This window comes from Cryptomeria japonica, chromosome 11 (genome assembly GCF_030272615.1).
Source record: "Cryptomeria japonica chromosome 11, Sugi_1.0, whole genome shotgun sequence".
NCBI classification, from domain to species: Eukaryota; Viridiplantae; Streptophyta; class Pinopsida; order Cupressales; family Cupressaceae; genus Cryptomeria; species Cryptomeria japonica.
The window spans coordinates 103,200,234-103,217,603 of record NC_081415.1 but is presented as its reverse complement, the minus strand read 5'-3'; the positions used below and the strand labels follow the sequence as shown (position 1 = coordinate 103,217,603).

The 17,370-nt window shown below is 33.5% G+C and overlaps 2 protein-coding genes across 2 annotated transcripts in view; both read right to left on the bottom strand.

The window, feature by feature from the left end:
- The window catches only part of LOC131041310 (probable arabinose 5-phosphate isomerase), a 71,484-nt gene extending 66,931 nt beyond the window's left edge, over positions 1 to 4,553 (bottom strand). Inside the window, exon 1 of the mRNA XM_059214008.1 lies at positions 3,247 to 4,553. Coding sequence (XP_059069991.1) covers positions 3,247 to 3,969 — 723 coding nt within the window. The 5' untranslated portion in view covers positions 3,970 to 4,553. The remainder of the gene's footprint in view (positions 1 to 3,246) is intronic.
- A 7,769-nt stretch (positions 4,554 to 12,322) lies between these two features.
- Positions 12,323 to 13,223, bottom strand: LOC131041349 (ATP-dependent DNA helicase PIF1-like). The gene is made up of 2 exons (XM_057974391.2): positions 13,103 to 13,223; positions 12,323 to 12,978 (listed from the first exon to the last, which is right to left on the bottom strand). The coding sequence occupies exons 1-2, from the start codon at positions 13,221 to 13,223 to the stop codon at positions 12,323 to 12,325; spliced, it is 777 nt and encodes a 258-aa protein (XP_057830374.2).
- Between the last annotated feature and the right edge of the window lie 4,147 nt (positions 13,224 to 17,370).

The window sequence follows — 17,370 nt, the reverse complement described above, 5'->3', positions numbered from 1 at the left end:
TTAGCAACATTTTCAGATCTCAAATGACCAACAACACTTCCAAATGGTGTGATCAACACTCAAGGATCTTAATGCTCCACCAACCCCTACAACTTGTCTAATTTTATTCATGGAGCTACGAGAGCTCATTTATTGTATTTTGCAGGTTACCATCAAATGGAGCTCAAGGCCATGCCTATTTATCGTTGTTTGATGGGTTTCATGTCAAGTCTGCATAGTCCAACCTTGGATTGTCAGACAATCTACCTTCTAAAAGTACTTTTATTATTGGGATTGCCTTGTCAGGGTATGGCCTGGTTTCTTGACGCATACTCCTATCAGACCTCGCCACTTCCCATCTTCTCAAACTGACATTCTCCTATACATGCTAGAGTCAAGGTTTCCCCTCTTTGACCGTTGGTTTCTTCACTACGGCCAGTTTGCTATAAATAGGCTGTTAAGCCTCATTGTAAAGGGTTCTCTCCCTGCTGGCTTGAGCTACTTTCTGCTCCTTCACGTCTCTTGAAGATTTGTATATTTTCTTGCATTTTTGCAACTGTAGGTTTGGCCATTAGCCTAAGAATGAATTGAAATCGTCATTCTTGCCTCTCTTCATCTTATGCATGTTGTGTATGTTTATCTTACCTTCATGATAAGTGTGTGTTTTGTGGCTTTCTCTCACATATATGTTGTGTTAACTTGTTTATGAGTACGACTTATGGGAAACCTTCTTCCCTTTTGACATTCAACAAAACCTAACCTCCATACATGTGTTTGGTGTCATTCATGCAATTGAAGTTTGTGCGTCTCTAGGGTATTTTGATTGATTCTTGGTGTCATAAAGGGCAGGGAGAGAGACATCACTTATCTTGGTGCATCACCTCTTTAATTTCTGCATTTTCTTGCCTCTTTTCTCCTACAATCTATTAGAGTAGGTTTAGGAGTAGAATTTGAAGTGTTGGGTTGGTTCAACACCTGCAACTGGATAAGGAAAGAAGTTGGCCTTCTTCAGAGATTCAATCCCCTTGGGCAAGGTCCCACACTTCGGGGTTGTTTCCATGTTTCACAAGGTTGTTGAGTTGATAGCTCAACAAGGGAGCAAACTTTTGTGACAACAATAATCATTGGATTATGAAGAATTGGTAACAAAATGACTTGTACGTTCTCTAAATTCATTCTTTTCTATTTATCATGGATAATTTAATTTTATCAACCAAGTTTCAAGTCCACTTCAAAATGTTGAGCTACCAAAAAAAAAAACTTCCAAGTTCAAGTTTCCAAACTATGGATAACCATTAGCTCAAATTGGAGAGAAATACTATTGGCCAAAGGTGAGCAGAGTGAAGAGGTATGTGCAAAATTGTTAAATTTTCCAGCAAGCCAAGGAAGAAGTTACAATACAAGTTTAGGTTAGCCACTGCCTATCCCAGAGATGCCATGGGAGGACATGAGTATAGATTTTGTATTGGATTTGTCAAGAATCAATAGAGGCGATTCCATCTTTTCTGTTGTTGATATATTTTCTAAAATGGTACGGTTTATAACATGCAAGAAAGCTGATGATGCACCAATATAGCTAATTTGTTCTTCAACGAAACAGATAGACTACATGGACCACCCATTTTTAAAAAGGTACAGTTTACGGCATGCAAGAAGGCTAATCATACACCAATATAGCTACTTTTGTTCTTCAAAGAGGGAGATAAGTTACCTGGATTACCAAGAAGCCCTTTAACAGGTAGAGATTCCAAGATTGTAGGCCATTTTTGGCATGCATTGAGGAAAAATTAGGAATAACAATGCAGTTCGGCTCAGTATATCATCCACAAACTGATCACTAAACAAATGCTGTCAACAAAAGCATTGGGAATACACTAAGATGTTCGGATAGAAACAAACAAGGTCAATGGGACTTGGTCCCGGCACACTCTGAGCTTGCATACAATAATTCAATGTGTCGATCCATAGCAAAGGCACCATTTCATATTGCCTATGCATACACCCCACGGGGTGTAACCAAGTTGAAAGAACAGCCTGAGTTGAATAAGAAAGAGCTGAAGCAGAAGACCTCGCTGATTACATGCTTGGTTGGAACAAACAAGTAAAACAACAGCTGCAACAAAATAATCTCAAATACAAAGATAAGACTAATGAAAGGAGAGAAATTTCCACAGGGAACTTATAACAAGCAAAAAAGTAAAAACAAAGGACCATGTAGGTTCCTAAGGAAGTTTCCAGCAATGCCTAAGAATTAGAAATACAAGGGGAATTAGGAATTAGCCCAATCTTCAATGTCTCTGATCTCTGTGATTCTATGAAGGGCATGAAGTTGAGAATGATCTGGAAAAGGAAAAATCAGCTCTATATTGGAAAGCTTGGATTCAAGATTGGTTAATAAGGGAGACAATTGTCAGAATTCAGAAAACCTCTGTGAGCAGGATGCTCACTCTTTTACACCTGGAGTATCTAATGCGGGAGCATCTGAGCTGTCCTATCAATCCTGCAATGTTTCCATTCCTTTGTTGTATTCAATCAGGCATCTAGTTAACTATTGTTGTTAGTTAGGAATCAGGACTGATGGAGTTAGAAGCAATGTTCCTTTTTTTGAGGGGGGTGGGGGGGTCATATATCAAGATCTCTAGAGAATAAAATGCAACCAACATGAGATGTGAGAGTAGGCAGGATAAAAGTAATGATTACAAACAAAATTGGAGTATGGATAATAGGCAGCAGCAAGCAGAGTTTATTTGGCAAGGAAGTCAGCTTATTCAAGAGGGAGAAAAGAAAATTAAAACAGCGCAATGGACCCGGAAGGCAAACAAAATAAAAAGTGCTGAAGTAGACTCTCGACACTGTATTTTCAAAATAAATTAACAAAAAGCTCCTGAACAAGAAAGTATCACAGACATAACAGTGAAGACAGAAAAGAAAGAAACACTTATTCATGGAAATTATCGTGGAAATTTACAGAATCACCAGATGTGGGCATGGAATTACAGACACTCGTATCTCTGCTCGTAGCTCTTATTGTTATTTTCAGTACTGCTTAGATCAATCTTGTTCATATTTATATTTCGACGCTCGAATGAATATATCAAATTGAGAGAGATCGGGGTATGAGTTATGTGATCACTCTAATTAGTTTCAGAATTGTACGTATCTTTTGTTTCCATCCTCCTCTCCACTAGACCAGTAAGCTTTAGATAAAGACAGACAGACAGAAAGAAAGAAATAAAAAACAAAGGAAAATGGATCAAAAAATCTTACCCTAAAGATTAGCCTCTTCCCGATCCGACCGGCAGGATGATTGAGAGCATACTGGTCTCTTGTCATATTCTTAGCTTGCATCAAGAAAATCGCGACGGTGTCACCAAAAAGCATCTGTATGGCTGTTGAAGTAACAGGCGCCAGATCAAATGGGCAGAGCTCCCTCTCCAATGGTAGATGCACATGCATATCACACGCATTACCCAACTGAGAATTTTTTAGGTTTGTAATTCCCACTAAGTATGCACCTTTAGCTCTAGCACATGGAACAAGCCTCAGAAGCTCCTCTGTAGTACCACTCTTGCTAAACAGAACAAGCACATCATTGGAACCCACAATTCCAATATCACCATGGAGTGCATCTGTAGGTGACAGGAACACAGCTTTTGTACCTGTCGAAACAAATGTCTGAGTTATCTTCTGTGCCACAAACCCGCTTTTGCCCACCCCTGTGAAAAATATGACTCCCTTGGCATCCATGAGAACTTGTGCAAAGGCCTGTACTTCAGCATACTCAACATGAGAGAAGAAATAATTAAGGTACTTTCTTTGCTCCTCAAATAGCTGCTGCATGTGGGGTATACCAAAAGCAATGTGGTTTCCATTTCCATTGGTATCCTTGCTGTTTCCACTGGCATAAATGCTGTTTTTCTTTGCAATACTGTTGTTTTCATTGGCATTGATGTAGTTTGAGGTGTCAAATGACTCGGGCAATGCCCCCATTGCTGCAGATCTGAGTTTAATGTGACTATTTTGGGTGTTCTAGTATTAGGCTTAGTTGTAAATCGGTGATGTGGGAATTGCTATGAATTAGCGCGTGAATCAGAAGGCGGCTAGTAGACAGAATTCTAATCGCTTGCTGTGAAATGATCTCTCAATGGAATTTGAAAATCAATGCATTAGGTTCTGTAAGCTGTAACCTACAACGAATGCATGCTCTAGTGAAGCTCGGTTTCAGATCTGTGATGCGAATGCTGCTGCAGAGGGACGATGAACATGAAAGGAGGTGGTGAACTGAATTTTCAAGAAATGGCTTGCTATCCAAATTAAATTTAAATGAAATTGAGGAAATTACAAAAATTGATTGAATTTGAATCGAAAACAAATCGGGCAGCAATTCTAGACACCAGTTGTTATTTATTGTAGCATTTAATCAGTATAAATTGATATACGGCTCCCTCTACTTTTCACTGGGAAAGCACGAGACACATTTTTATAATAATAATAACAAGGGTTTTGTGCTTCAAAATTCAGTAATGATGCCAGATTTCTCTTTGCTCTTGCCATCTATTTGTGGACTTTGTAATGGGTGCATTGACTTTTGTTGTGTGGAATAAATTGAGTGAGGTGGATACAAATTAATTTTAAAGACTTTTATATTGAAATTTGATCAGGACAAGTAGCAAAGTTGGTTTGGATTCTGGCTTTGTTTTTCATTGATTTCTCATTGATTTCAGGGTTAACTTGAGATATAGAAACAATCAATGGATCCAAAAAAAATTAAAATTTGATTCAATTGTACATTAAAGCGTGCAATTTAAATAAAATATTATGGAATAGATGTATAATATTTTTGATTAATTATATTAATTTAAAAATAGAAAATGGATCAAAATATTTATGTAATATTTGAAAAAATTTATCAATTTTATTTAATTGATGAAAATTGTAATTTGACTCTTGATTCCTAAGTTGAGTAGTTTTTTAAAATAAATATTTGTTATCTGTAACAAATGAATTAACAAAACACTAGATTTAAAATAGGTATATATATTTTAAAATATGAAAATTATTTTATCAATCAATTTTATTTTATTAGATAATAATTAAAAGTAATAATTTGAAATAGTTAAATTTATAATAATAGATTTTTTTAAATATTTATATTGATTTTAAAATATTAATAGTAGAGTCAATTGAAATGATTTTATTTTGTTTAATTTGGTAATAAATAAAACTTTAAGAAAATTAAAATAAACTAACTAAATTTTGTAATATATTATTTCTATCAAATTTGTGATTTTGTAATAATTTCTATCAAATTTATTCTTAAATTTTAAAAATACTTTAAGTATATAATTCTATTAGATAATATTTAATTAATAAATATATTTTTGTCGGTTTGTATTGTTTATATTCAAACTATTGTGAGTATACTTTAAATAAAAGATTGTTTGGTAAAAAGTTAATATGATAATTATAATATCAACTTTATTATTTAATTTTTTCATTTCTTGAGCCCACATATTTATGGTGTCGAATTAAACAAGTGCCAAGTTGTAGACTTGATTTTAATATTGTAATAAATGTAATAAGACAAGTATATATGAAATAGAAATAAAAATTGTCAATGTATTTGTAAATTGTCAACGTAATTGTAACTTTGAATTAGATGCATTATAGGTTAAAATTATATGTATTGTAATTTGATTTTAAGAAATGAGGTTGTATTAGAAATGATGAGATACATTGCAATTGCAATATTATGACTAAAATAAACTAGCTTATATATATTTAATAATATATATAGAATAAGCCGAGAGGTATCCTTCTAGAGGCGCCTATTTTTTTATTGATTTATCAAAATTAAAGTGCAATAGGCGCCTCGAGAAGGATACCTATCGGCTTATTCTATATATATTATTAAATATATATAAGCTAGTAGCAGTCGCAGCATGAATTGAAAGACATGACATAAATTAATTTTAATATATATATATATATATATATATATATATATATATATATATATATATATATATATATATATATATATATATATATATATATATATATATATATATATATATATATATATATTGTTGTATAATTCAATAAGGATTTCATTTGGTTTAATTCTAGATTTATAATTATAATTAGGAGTGGAATCAAAATAGTAGGCCTAATTCAATAAGGAAATAAGGATCAGGGTTCATTATGGTTTACTATTAAGGTTAGGATTTGATTTAGTTTAAAATAGTAAGCCTAATTCAATAAGTAAGAGGGTTCATTTTGTCTTGCTATTAGGGTTATGTTTATGGCTGTAGTTAGGGTTTACATCATTGTTTAGGTTAGGTTAATGGTTAGGGTTTGGATTTACATCATGTTTAGTGTTACAGTTAGGTTAAGATTGTGATTAGGCTAGGATTTAGGGTTATGGTTAGATTATGTGTAGGGTTATGGTTTATATCATAGGGCTATGATTAGGGTTAGGATTATAGTTAAGGTTTACATCATTGTTAGGGTAAGGTTAATGATTAGGGTTTGGATTTACTTCATGATTAGGATTAGGGATAGGGTTAAGATTGTGGTTAGGCTTTGGATTTATCATTATGGTGAGGATTATGTCTAGGGTTAAAGTTAGAGTTAGGATTATAGTTAGGGTTTACATCATTGTTAGGGTTAGATTAATGGTCAGGGTTTAGATTTACATCATTGTAAGGGTTAAGGTTCTAGTTAGGCTTAATTTATTAGGTATATGGTTAGGATTATCTCTATGATTAGAGTTTATATCATAAGGTTAGGGTTATGATTGTGGTTAGGGTTAGGGTTAAGGATTAGGTTTAGGATTATAGTTAGGGTTTACATCATTTTAATGGTTGGGTTAATGGTTAGGATTTGGATTACATCATGTTTAGTGTTACAATTAATGTTAAAATTGTGGTTAGGCTTAGGATTTAGGGTTATGGTTTATTATTTAATTAGATTTAGGTTTCAAGTACAATTTTGTTTAAAATTTGTTATTTTTAAAAGGTATCTAAATATCAAATATTAATATTTATATTTGATTCATATTAATATTTAATTATTTAATTATTTAACTATAACATTTAATTATAATGGTTTAAGGTTAGGGTTCAATTCAATATATAATTCGCTTACGAGTTTGGATTTGATTTGTAGTTTAGTATTTAAATTAGTTTCAAGTTAGGGTTGATCATGGCGTCAATTATATTTTTTTCGTTTGGTTTAGTGGCAGGGTTTGATTTGATTTTGAGTTAGATGATTAAAATATATCATTTCATATTATATATTGTGGTAATTTTATAGGTGACTAGGAAGACATGCCATAATTTAATTTTAAATTATATAGTTGTATAGTTATTGTGTTGTATTTTTGTACAGTGCTATATTTTGGATTTCACTTGGTTCTGTATTACCTTTTTAAGATCATCATCCGAGTACAATTCTAGTAATACCTATCCAATAAGGCAAAACGCTTCAACTACCATTGAGATTGGCATGGGCATTAACCATACATGTTTATCAAGGATTAACTCTTACATTATTTCTTATATTTTTGATACATTAGCTACATTAAAGATCTCATCGTACGCAAATTGAGAATAAGATAATAATCTGAATTCTAATTAATATTAATATTTTCAAATACATATTGTTCTTAAGATAATAAGTTGTAATGATCTCATTGTACATATATTGAGATTAGGATTAGGGTAAGATTTGGTCTAGAATAGGAGGCCTACTTCAACAACAAATAGGGTTCAATTTGGTTTTCTATTGATCATAAAAATAAATTGGTTTATGATATTGGAGTCAATTTGTAGTTTATTTTAGAATTTTGCTTGAAGCTAGGGTATTATATGATGGTATGTGATATTTTTTTCTTAAATTACATAGAATGTGCATTTTTTTAGTTTGTGAGATTGATACTGGGGTAGTTTGATTTTGAGTATTTTTAAAGCAATTGTTAACTTGTTTATGCATAAACTATACTAATGATCTTGTCGAACACATATTGACATTAAGAAATATATCCAAATAGTAATGATTATTAATGGTATCAAATGCATATTGTTCTTAAGACAATAACATGAATTCCACTCAATAATAATTTTTTTTGTTTAAAACGAGGGTCCAATGTGATTTATTGTAGGATTTGATTTGTATTTTTGTTTATTGTTTTGAGATGTGTTTACCAAATCAATTCCACTCAATAATAATTATTTTTGGTTTAAATGCATATTGTTTTTAAATCAATCCCAATCAATAATAAATATTTTTGTTTAAATTGCAGGTCCATTGTGATTTATTATAGGATTTGATCTGTATTTTGGTATATTGTTTTGAGATGTGTCTACCAAGTCTTTAGTGTTAATAAATTATAACCATTACTGTTAACACCATTATCTCATTATGCCATGTGTTATATTTTTATTTTTTTGTTAGGGATATCCTTTGTATTATTTCTACTTAGAATATGAATGAAATATTCATGAGAATCTGGAAAAAAATGTTTGAAATTTAGTTGTGAATTACTTTATATATTTAAACCGACACATTATTGAAAATGATATTTTCACAATCAATATTGTTGTCCTTTTAAATTTACATAAATTAGGAAACTTATATGTCACAAATTACGTCAATTTTAAAACAATCAGTATAATTTAAGTCAGGTAGTAATTTTTAATATTTCAAAAAAGGGAATAAGAACTCAAAATTTATTTACATAAATTAAGGAAACTTCTTTAGCGTAAATTATGTCAATTTATTCTAGTTTAAGTCACAATCATTTAGAGGTTGAATGGTAGTTCTTGGAATCAAATCTTGCCCTATAGGATTGATGATATCAAACCAATAAAGGTGCTCGAAGGTACGTCGATGCAGATACCAGGTACCCATATCTTCATTTTTTTTCAGATAGAATTCATAGATAGTTTGTGTCCATGTTGGAATCTGTTCCCTAACAATTTTAGGAATGCGTTCATAAAATGGAATGGTCAAGTAAACTCCTTGTGGCCCCCATCTATCTATTATTTTCTGGTTCCATATATTGCTTGATTGAGATGAAAATTGTAGACGAAAGAACTGTCCATGGTAGTGGAGATCTGGAATGCCAATAGTACTTGTCTGCGGTCCTCTAAGCAATTTTGTTAACCAGAGTTGACCATTTTGCTCCGTTATAGTTCGGTAATCAATTTCAGGCCTCATTGGCGGTGAATGAAACCAAATTTCTCCTGGAACAAACTGTACTTCTATTTGATTGCATTGTTCACAATTTACCAATTCTGTGACATAAGGGTCTCTGTAGAAATGATTAAAATTTCTGAGAGCTGGTGGTCGACAAGTGATTAACCCTATCTCCTGTAGTGATCTTTTGGATGATAAATAGGTGGTTCTTTCTTCATTATGTATTCTCAGAAGATCAGTATGTTCGAACTTGTGATCAACTGTAATTGTCCTATGTTTCAACATATTGTTTTTCGTCCAATTCTGTGGTCACGACATCAATACAAATGATTAAAGAAGATTTGGATATTAAATACTTTATGATTTTCTCATGTAAATTTTTTGAAAAAGTGTGGCTATGAATAGATATGCAAACACTCATATAGTTTTGTTCAAAGCAATATTCATATCTGAGACATTAACACCAAAATAATTTTAATCATAAACCTTAACATAATCGAATACCAAACCACATTTACCTTGAAATAATAGTTGATAGTACATCTAGAAATAATTGAGAATCATATACATGTAATCAATAGAGTCACAACAATATACATGATATTTTTTAATATAAGTTTTAAATTGAATGGTTTCATAAAGACATAAATTCATCAATTGACATTTAAGAAATATTTATTTTTTAATATTTAATGTCACTAATGAGTAAAAGATAGGTATAAAAAGTTTTTATTCATGATAGCATAATTCTTAGTCAAAATACATTAATATAACATCTAACCATAATTATCATCAAAAATAGATTTCTATTCATGATAACATAATTCTATGTCAAAGAACATTAATATCTAGCATCTAACTTGAAAATTTGTAATTTCTTTTATATATGTTCAACATAGTTGATAAACATTTCATAATATATGTTATAATTTTGTAAAATGAAGAAGTACTGAAAGTCAAAATAACTTGTAACTATGGTGTATACAAGTTGTTGATACGATGTAAAGATGTAACAAATTCTTCAATTATGAGCAGAGTATTGCGACCTTTATTTGTATAATGATCTTGATATACTTCTTTGAGCATATCTAGGAGTCCAGCTACTACTCCTGATGCCTCTCGCGCTCTCCTCGCAACATCTTCCACTTTCATTATATCTAATTCATCGACTTGGTCAATAGTCAAGCTCGTGTTCTCAATCTCATTCACGATTCTAGTGCAACTCTCTAAGACAATTCTTGCATATTTGTCTAGAGGAGATTCAAAAATGTTACTTGAGTTCACCGAGGCGTTTGGACTCTCCACAATGATCTCTGTCTCACTTTGTGAAGCATCCATATTTTGCAATATTTGTTGAAAGTTAAAAATATTACATTAATGATAACAGATGAAAGTCCTTTGAAACAAATTTAATTATTAGAATAACACTTAGTTGGGTCAATATTTTCAAATGTCACCAAATTATTATAATTACGAAAAAAATTAGAGACAAGGTTTGCAAATTTTTTTGATAAAGATATTTTTTATATTTTATATTTGATCAGGATACAAAGTAAATACAAAAAAATATTTAAAATACACTGAACATTAGAAACAAACACAATGCTAATAAATTATTCCATATAAACATTTACGATGGTAGTAAATGTCAAACAAGATTTATGAAATATTATAAAAATTAAACATAATCGCATTTACATTGCTCAATAGCTTGACAACTTTGTCAATTATTTTTTACATAGTATTTTCAGCTAGCTCTCAACCATGGATGCACTGGTATCAAATTTGTACCCTCAGTATCATCAAGAATGGTACGAACTCTAATGGTTATATTAGACTTCATAGTGTACAAGGTAGGTACTCCATAACTTGCATGTAACAATCTGAATGATGGTGTAACCTGATGCACAATGAATCTTATGGAGTATCCTAGCCTAAGAGTAGTAAGAAACCATTCTTCAGGTGGGCCCGTGTGATAACTAATCCGTGATGAACCTTTCAAAAATCTCATGAATCTCATACTGAGTTGATCAATCAATGTGTGTTTATCAATTTTTGTAGTCTGTGTAATGGTGATCTTCCATATACACCCTGCTAAGTACAAATCTCGTGCCTCATGGTATAAATCTATCGACCAACCACGGAAGTCTATAATATCAATCTTTAGATTATGAAACTCTACATCTAAACCTATTTTGACATAAGATCCATATTGAAAGTTACAAAATTGTGCATAATTGTCAAAATTTATTCCTTTGATCCTCATTCCACACTGAGTAACTTTTTTGACCATTTTATCTCTAATTCAATAGCGCGCGCTTAATTCTTCTATACGAAGAAGGACATTGACTAGAAGGTGTGGATGATACTTTGATAACCATTTGGACACCCATGATGCACACGCATAATCAAACATATTCCTAACGCACATAAACATTTTTGTTAGTTTCAAAGTATGTTAAAATGGGAAGGTTTAAACTTTCTTGTAAAAATAATTAGAAAAATACATGCAAATGATAGTGAACATTCAACAAATGGACGTTATCAAAGTAACTCAAAATGGAGCATTTCAACATATTTTCAGACATTCATTTTATCTTTAGTATAAAAAATCATTATAATTCTTAGTTACATAAACTTTATTAGTTTTCACAATACCATTAATCATGAAGTATTATTTATTTTCTACATCAAATATAATATGCCATAAATGATAGTAAACATTTTGAAAAGTGTAAGTTAACAGAGTAACTCAAAATGAAGCATAACAACAATTATCTAGGAATTCGATTATGTTCAAAGAAACTAAAAAATGATACAAGGATACATAGGCATGTTTGGCAAATGATATAAATTTGAAAGGGTTACATCAAGTTTCTTCTAAAACTTTGAGCCTATATTCTTCAGCTTTGTGCTTAGCAAGTTGTCTACCATTTTTCATTTTCTCATAACGGTCATATGTGAATGGGGGCATTATTCTTAGACATTCTAGAGATTTCACATGAGAAATTGCCACAAATGTCAACCCTGTTCTTTCTCTAGGTCCTATATCAATTGTTGCCTTTGGAAGAGTCAATCCTTGAGATTTATGTATGGTTAATGCCCATGCCAATCTCAATGGTAGTTGAAGCGTTCTGCCTTTCTAAATAGGTGTTACTGGAATTGTACTCAAATGATGATCTTCAAAAGGTAATCCAGAATAGTTATCAAACTCAACCATCACATAAGACGGTGGTTCAGGTGGAGCACTTCCAGGTTTGTAGACAATCTTTCGAATATATCCTAGTGCTCCATTTACAAGACCAGCTTGAATCCAAAGATTTGAAGTGAGCATGACCCTTGAATTCTTACTGATCAATAATTCTAGTTCAAGTTCATCACTTGAACAATCTTCTACTATATTAACACTCCCCACTTTCGTAGCAACACTACGTGCAACAGGCTGCTTCAACAAATGTAACATTTTCTTATTATGGTTATGAACGTTGTCATTTGTAGAGAACAAATGGACCCTATTATTGAAGTCAAGATTGTTTGCAGCATCCATGTTTGGAGGGATCCTTGTCATCAACAACTTCCAATCTTCTATTTGTGGGTTTGCATCTCGTACATTCGTCAGTAGCTGATGAAATCTCTGTTGTTCGAAATTTTCACCATCTTGTCTAAATATCTTATCTAAAGTTACTACAGTCTTGAATTCCCCCCATAGTAACTTTGCTCGTCTGTTGCTATCATATGCTGGTCTATCATTGACTGGAGGCAATTGACCCAAATCTCCTACCAAAATAATAGATATACCTGAAAAACAATTAGCAACAATTAATTTAATAAACTTACAGTAATAATCTTATAATTTATTATAAATGATTCATATAGTTGAAACCATTTTTTTGTCATGGATTCTAACAATTAAAAAGAATACCTCCAAAACTTATTTGTGCATTTTGTGGGAATTCTTGTCGGAGTCGTGAATCTATATTTTCCAGCATGTTTTGTCCAATGAAACTCATTTCATCAATCAAAATGTATTTGGCATGTGCCATCTCCTCCTGAAAGCTTGAGAGTCTTGTTCCTTCTAGTTGAGAAAAATCTCATATCGGAATTCTCAACTTTGAATGTACCGTAGAGGTTCCTCTATTGAATGCGGCCACCCCTGTTGGTGCAAGTAATAGAAGGGGAGAAGGGGACGACATTGCTGCATTCTCAAAAGCCTGACTAATGGCACCAATCAGATACGACTTTCCTGTCCTTGTTGTCCCTTGAATTATCATGAATAACGACACTCCAATTTCATTCCTTTGGTAGTGTGCCATAATTATGTCAAGTGCTTTTTGTTGTTTATTACTAAGGGTTGTGTAATTGATACATTGGGGTATATCATCATATATTAGGCATCGCTAATTATGAAATTGGTTGCCCCCATCGTGTACTCTTCACCTTGGTAATCGACAGACCAATCTGTATGCCTATCAATGTCTCTTCTACCCAACATATCTATTTCTGAAAATTGTATATTCTGTCCTCGATGCAATCTAGATATAATTTCCCATTCATGCTCTGTGGTATTTCCATGGATAGTTTCATCATTATCAATTTCAGAATCAATTGTACTTTCAATATTTTCTTCAGTTGTTATTCGTTCCACATGCCAGGGATTATAAGTGAATGACTCCCACTTTGCAATTATAGCCCCATCATCATTACCGATATCTCTTTCTATATCACGGAATGGTTTGTATAGCATCAACTCTGATAAACAAAAGTCAATCCATTTGCTCGATCCACGTTCAGGAATGTAAACAAACCTAGGAAAGACTCTGACAATTGCTGCTCTTTGTCTTGGCTCCCATTTGTTCTCTCTTCTTCTTTTAGGATTGTATATCCATGATCTAGCTGCATCAATCAAGGATACACCTTCCATACACAATGGCCTTGTTCTATATCCAGCTATGAAAGACTTTGTCTGTTCTTCATTGCTTTCTTCATCGGTTATAGTCACCAGCTTGAACACTTCATGTGAGACATTTAGGTTAACAAACTTTCTACTACTTTCTACCAATGGAAGTTCTAATAGCATGTGACATGTTTCTTGTGCTCCGATGTCCCTTTCTATCACCGTCTCAGTTAGAAGCCTTCTATATGCTCGGGCAGCTAAATCATCAGGATCTTCCATGTTAGAGAGACGCATCAACATTTGACGGTATGTTTATGAGCTTTTCTCTGCTTTTGCAGCATACTTTGCAATATATTTGATCACTGCATGTTTTGAAAGAACATGTTGCCAATCTATGTTTTCTCTCCATAACTGCAATATGTGACGATTATGTGTATTCACCCTGTCATCATTCCTAGCTAGTTCAAATTTTCTTTCACCCGTTTCTATGTCTTCATATAATTTGGATCCTCTTAGATTTAATGGCCAGGGAGCATTATACCTATATTTAACATGAATAAGATATATAATTAGTTTACATATTTTTATACAAAAAAATGATTTTAGTGTTAAAAACATTTCACATTAAAATGATCACTTGCAAACCATCGTTCCTCCTTTCTTTCGTAGACAAGCACCTTCCTTGCAAACAGTGTGTCGTTCTACACAATTCAATATTTCCTCATAGTCTTGGTCAATATCCACCTCCGCAAGTTGTCTCGTGTTTTTGAGACATGGATGTTGTTGAAAATTTATGAATGGCTACAATTGAAAAACAGGAAAATTGAGTAGTTTCGAACATATAATATTTAGATACATATGTACAACACATTATAAACATGCCTGTATATTTCGTTGATGTGGATCTTGTCTAGGATTCCATGCATGAACAATTGAATGAAAAAAGCGTTCAGCACTCTTTCGTTCCTCTTCATTTGACCAGTCGATGGTGTCCATATTGGGCGCTCCATTTATCCATACGAACCCATGCACATGTGGGGACCCCCTATGTTGCCACTCATATCTAGACCAGTAGTCTTTGACATTCACCCCTTTTTCTAGAATTTCTTTTCTGAATATAGAATTCCTTAAATGCATGTAATGTGCCACTATATGAGGGTAGTTAATAACATTTTGTCTTCGCCAATTTTGTGCTTCTCGTGGAGTAGTTGGCATCGTTCCTGGCATTAGTGCATGCAAATCAGGCCAATACATATCTGTTGCACTCAATGTGAAAAATATTGTAGGAGAACCAATCTGATGAAGCATATCTGTCAATTCTGCGTGACATTTAGCCCAATATGACCTTGTACCCCTTAACGATGTTCCAAATCACATTAATTTATCAGCTAAATTTGAGCGAGGCATGTTTTCCATATGTTGACGCAACTCGTTGATGGTTATTGGCATGTCTCTAAAGCTTCTTTTTACAAATACTGAAGACGAATGTTGTGCACGATGTCTCATTATCATGTTCATCATAAAATATCTGAATCTTGGATGCTGACCAAAACAATGATCTCTATAGCGTAACAAATGCTTCACAAACTCATGGAGGTGGACACGCCTCATTCTTGGTTCTAACCAATCGCATCGGCCATCTGGAAACAATGTGGGAAATGCCATATCAATTAATCCTGACGTGATGTATTTGTAGCATCGTAAATTGTACGCACTTGCTAGGGTGGTACAATTTCACACCTAGTTTAGCACCCGCCTTGGCGCATTTTGTATTTTGCATTGCATTTCCCCTTTAGCACTTAATTAATCAAATTAATTAGGTCTAAGGTTCTATTTCATCATCTTACACGTCATAAAGTTGGGCCCTTTCATTAAAGTGTGCCCTTTTCATTTTATTCCTCCAATACATCATTTAATCAAAAACCCTAATTAAGTCCTATTTCGAACTTGGGGGCTTGGTTTCGGGGGTCAAAACATCTCGAAATCACCTGTAACTTCGGGATTCTCTCTAAAATCATCATATCCGACGGCCCTGAAAATTTGGTGAAAAGTTGTCGGGACCATGGCGCCCAGAGTGCACATGGTCCCGGACATTTTTCCCGAAATTTTAGGAGCGCGATCCAATCATAAAATAAAGCTTAACCCCAAGAAATTGGCGGGATATTCAATCTCTAGGTCGGCCAAAAGTCGAAATTACGACCTAGGGTTTCCTACATAAGAGCTCTCTTTCTTCATTTGAAGGGACCCGATTTTTGATTTCCAGGACCTCATATGCAGCGAAAGAGTAGATCTTTGAAGACTTCAACAACATTCAACATCCATCTATCAAGCATTCATCAATTTCATTCATTCATTTAGGGCTTGGAAGACATTGAAGAACAATAGGAGATTACCGACTGAAGATTGGCTTGTACCCCTCCCTTGAGGGTTGGGTGGAAATCACCGAAGCGGGGGTTTGACTAAGGCAAAACCCTATATAGCTGCCCAAACACCTTTTCAGATATAAGTGCAGGTTTCGGGACTCGGACGACGCCGCAGGTTGCAGATCCGGGAAAAGCAGATTGAGACCGACCTTCCCACCAAATTTCAGAGCAAAAGACCAGGACAGGGGCATGGGGCGCCCTGGTCCTGCCAGGACAGGGGTGCTGGGCGCCCTGGTCCTCCTGATAGACAACATTTTCAGCATTTTTGACAGCTTTTCCAGAGTGCAAAACAGCAGTTTTCGGAGCAGTTTCAGGGGCAGAATCAGGACAGTGGCGCCCGCGCCCCCATCCCGAACATTTTCACTCAGATTTTAACTCCGGGTACGCATTTGCATTCTTTTCTTGTCCTTGTGTTTACAACTTTCCATCATTTAAGTTCAATTCTGCAATCTTGTTATTAGTTCATACTTGCACTTTGGGGTTAGGGATTGAACTTGCATCATTTTATCTTTCAATTACAACAAAGGAATAGAAATCCTAATAGGTAGCCCATGGCTCTCTCTTTCACAAAAAGAAGTAGCCAATTGTGTGATACCTCTATGCTCTTTCGTATTCCACAAGTGTGTGGTTGAAAGTGAGATTAGGGCATGTTTGTTTAAGTGTCACTTTTTCTCCTACACATTTTGGTGTCACTTTTGCTTAAGGAACTCATTTGAATCATAAATTTCATTTTCTAAATCTACATTCTAAGTTCTTTCATTGGTTAAAATTAAACATTTCCTTCTATTTTGCATGTGTTATCATTTGAAAGAGGAGGATTGTTATCATGATGCATTCATTTCATAGATGTGATAATGGGTTAGCTTCCCTTGT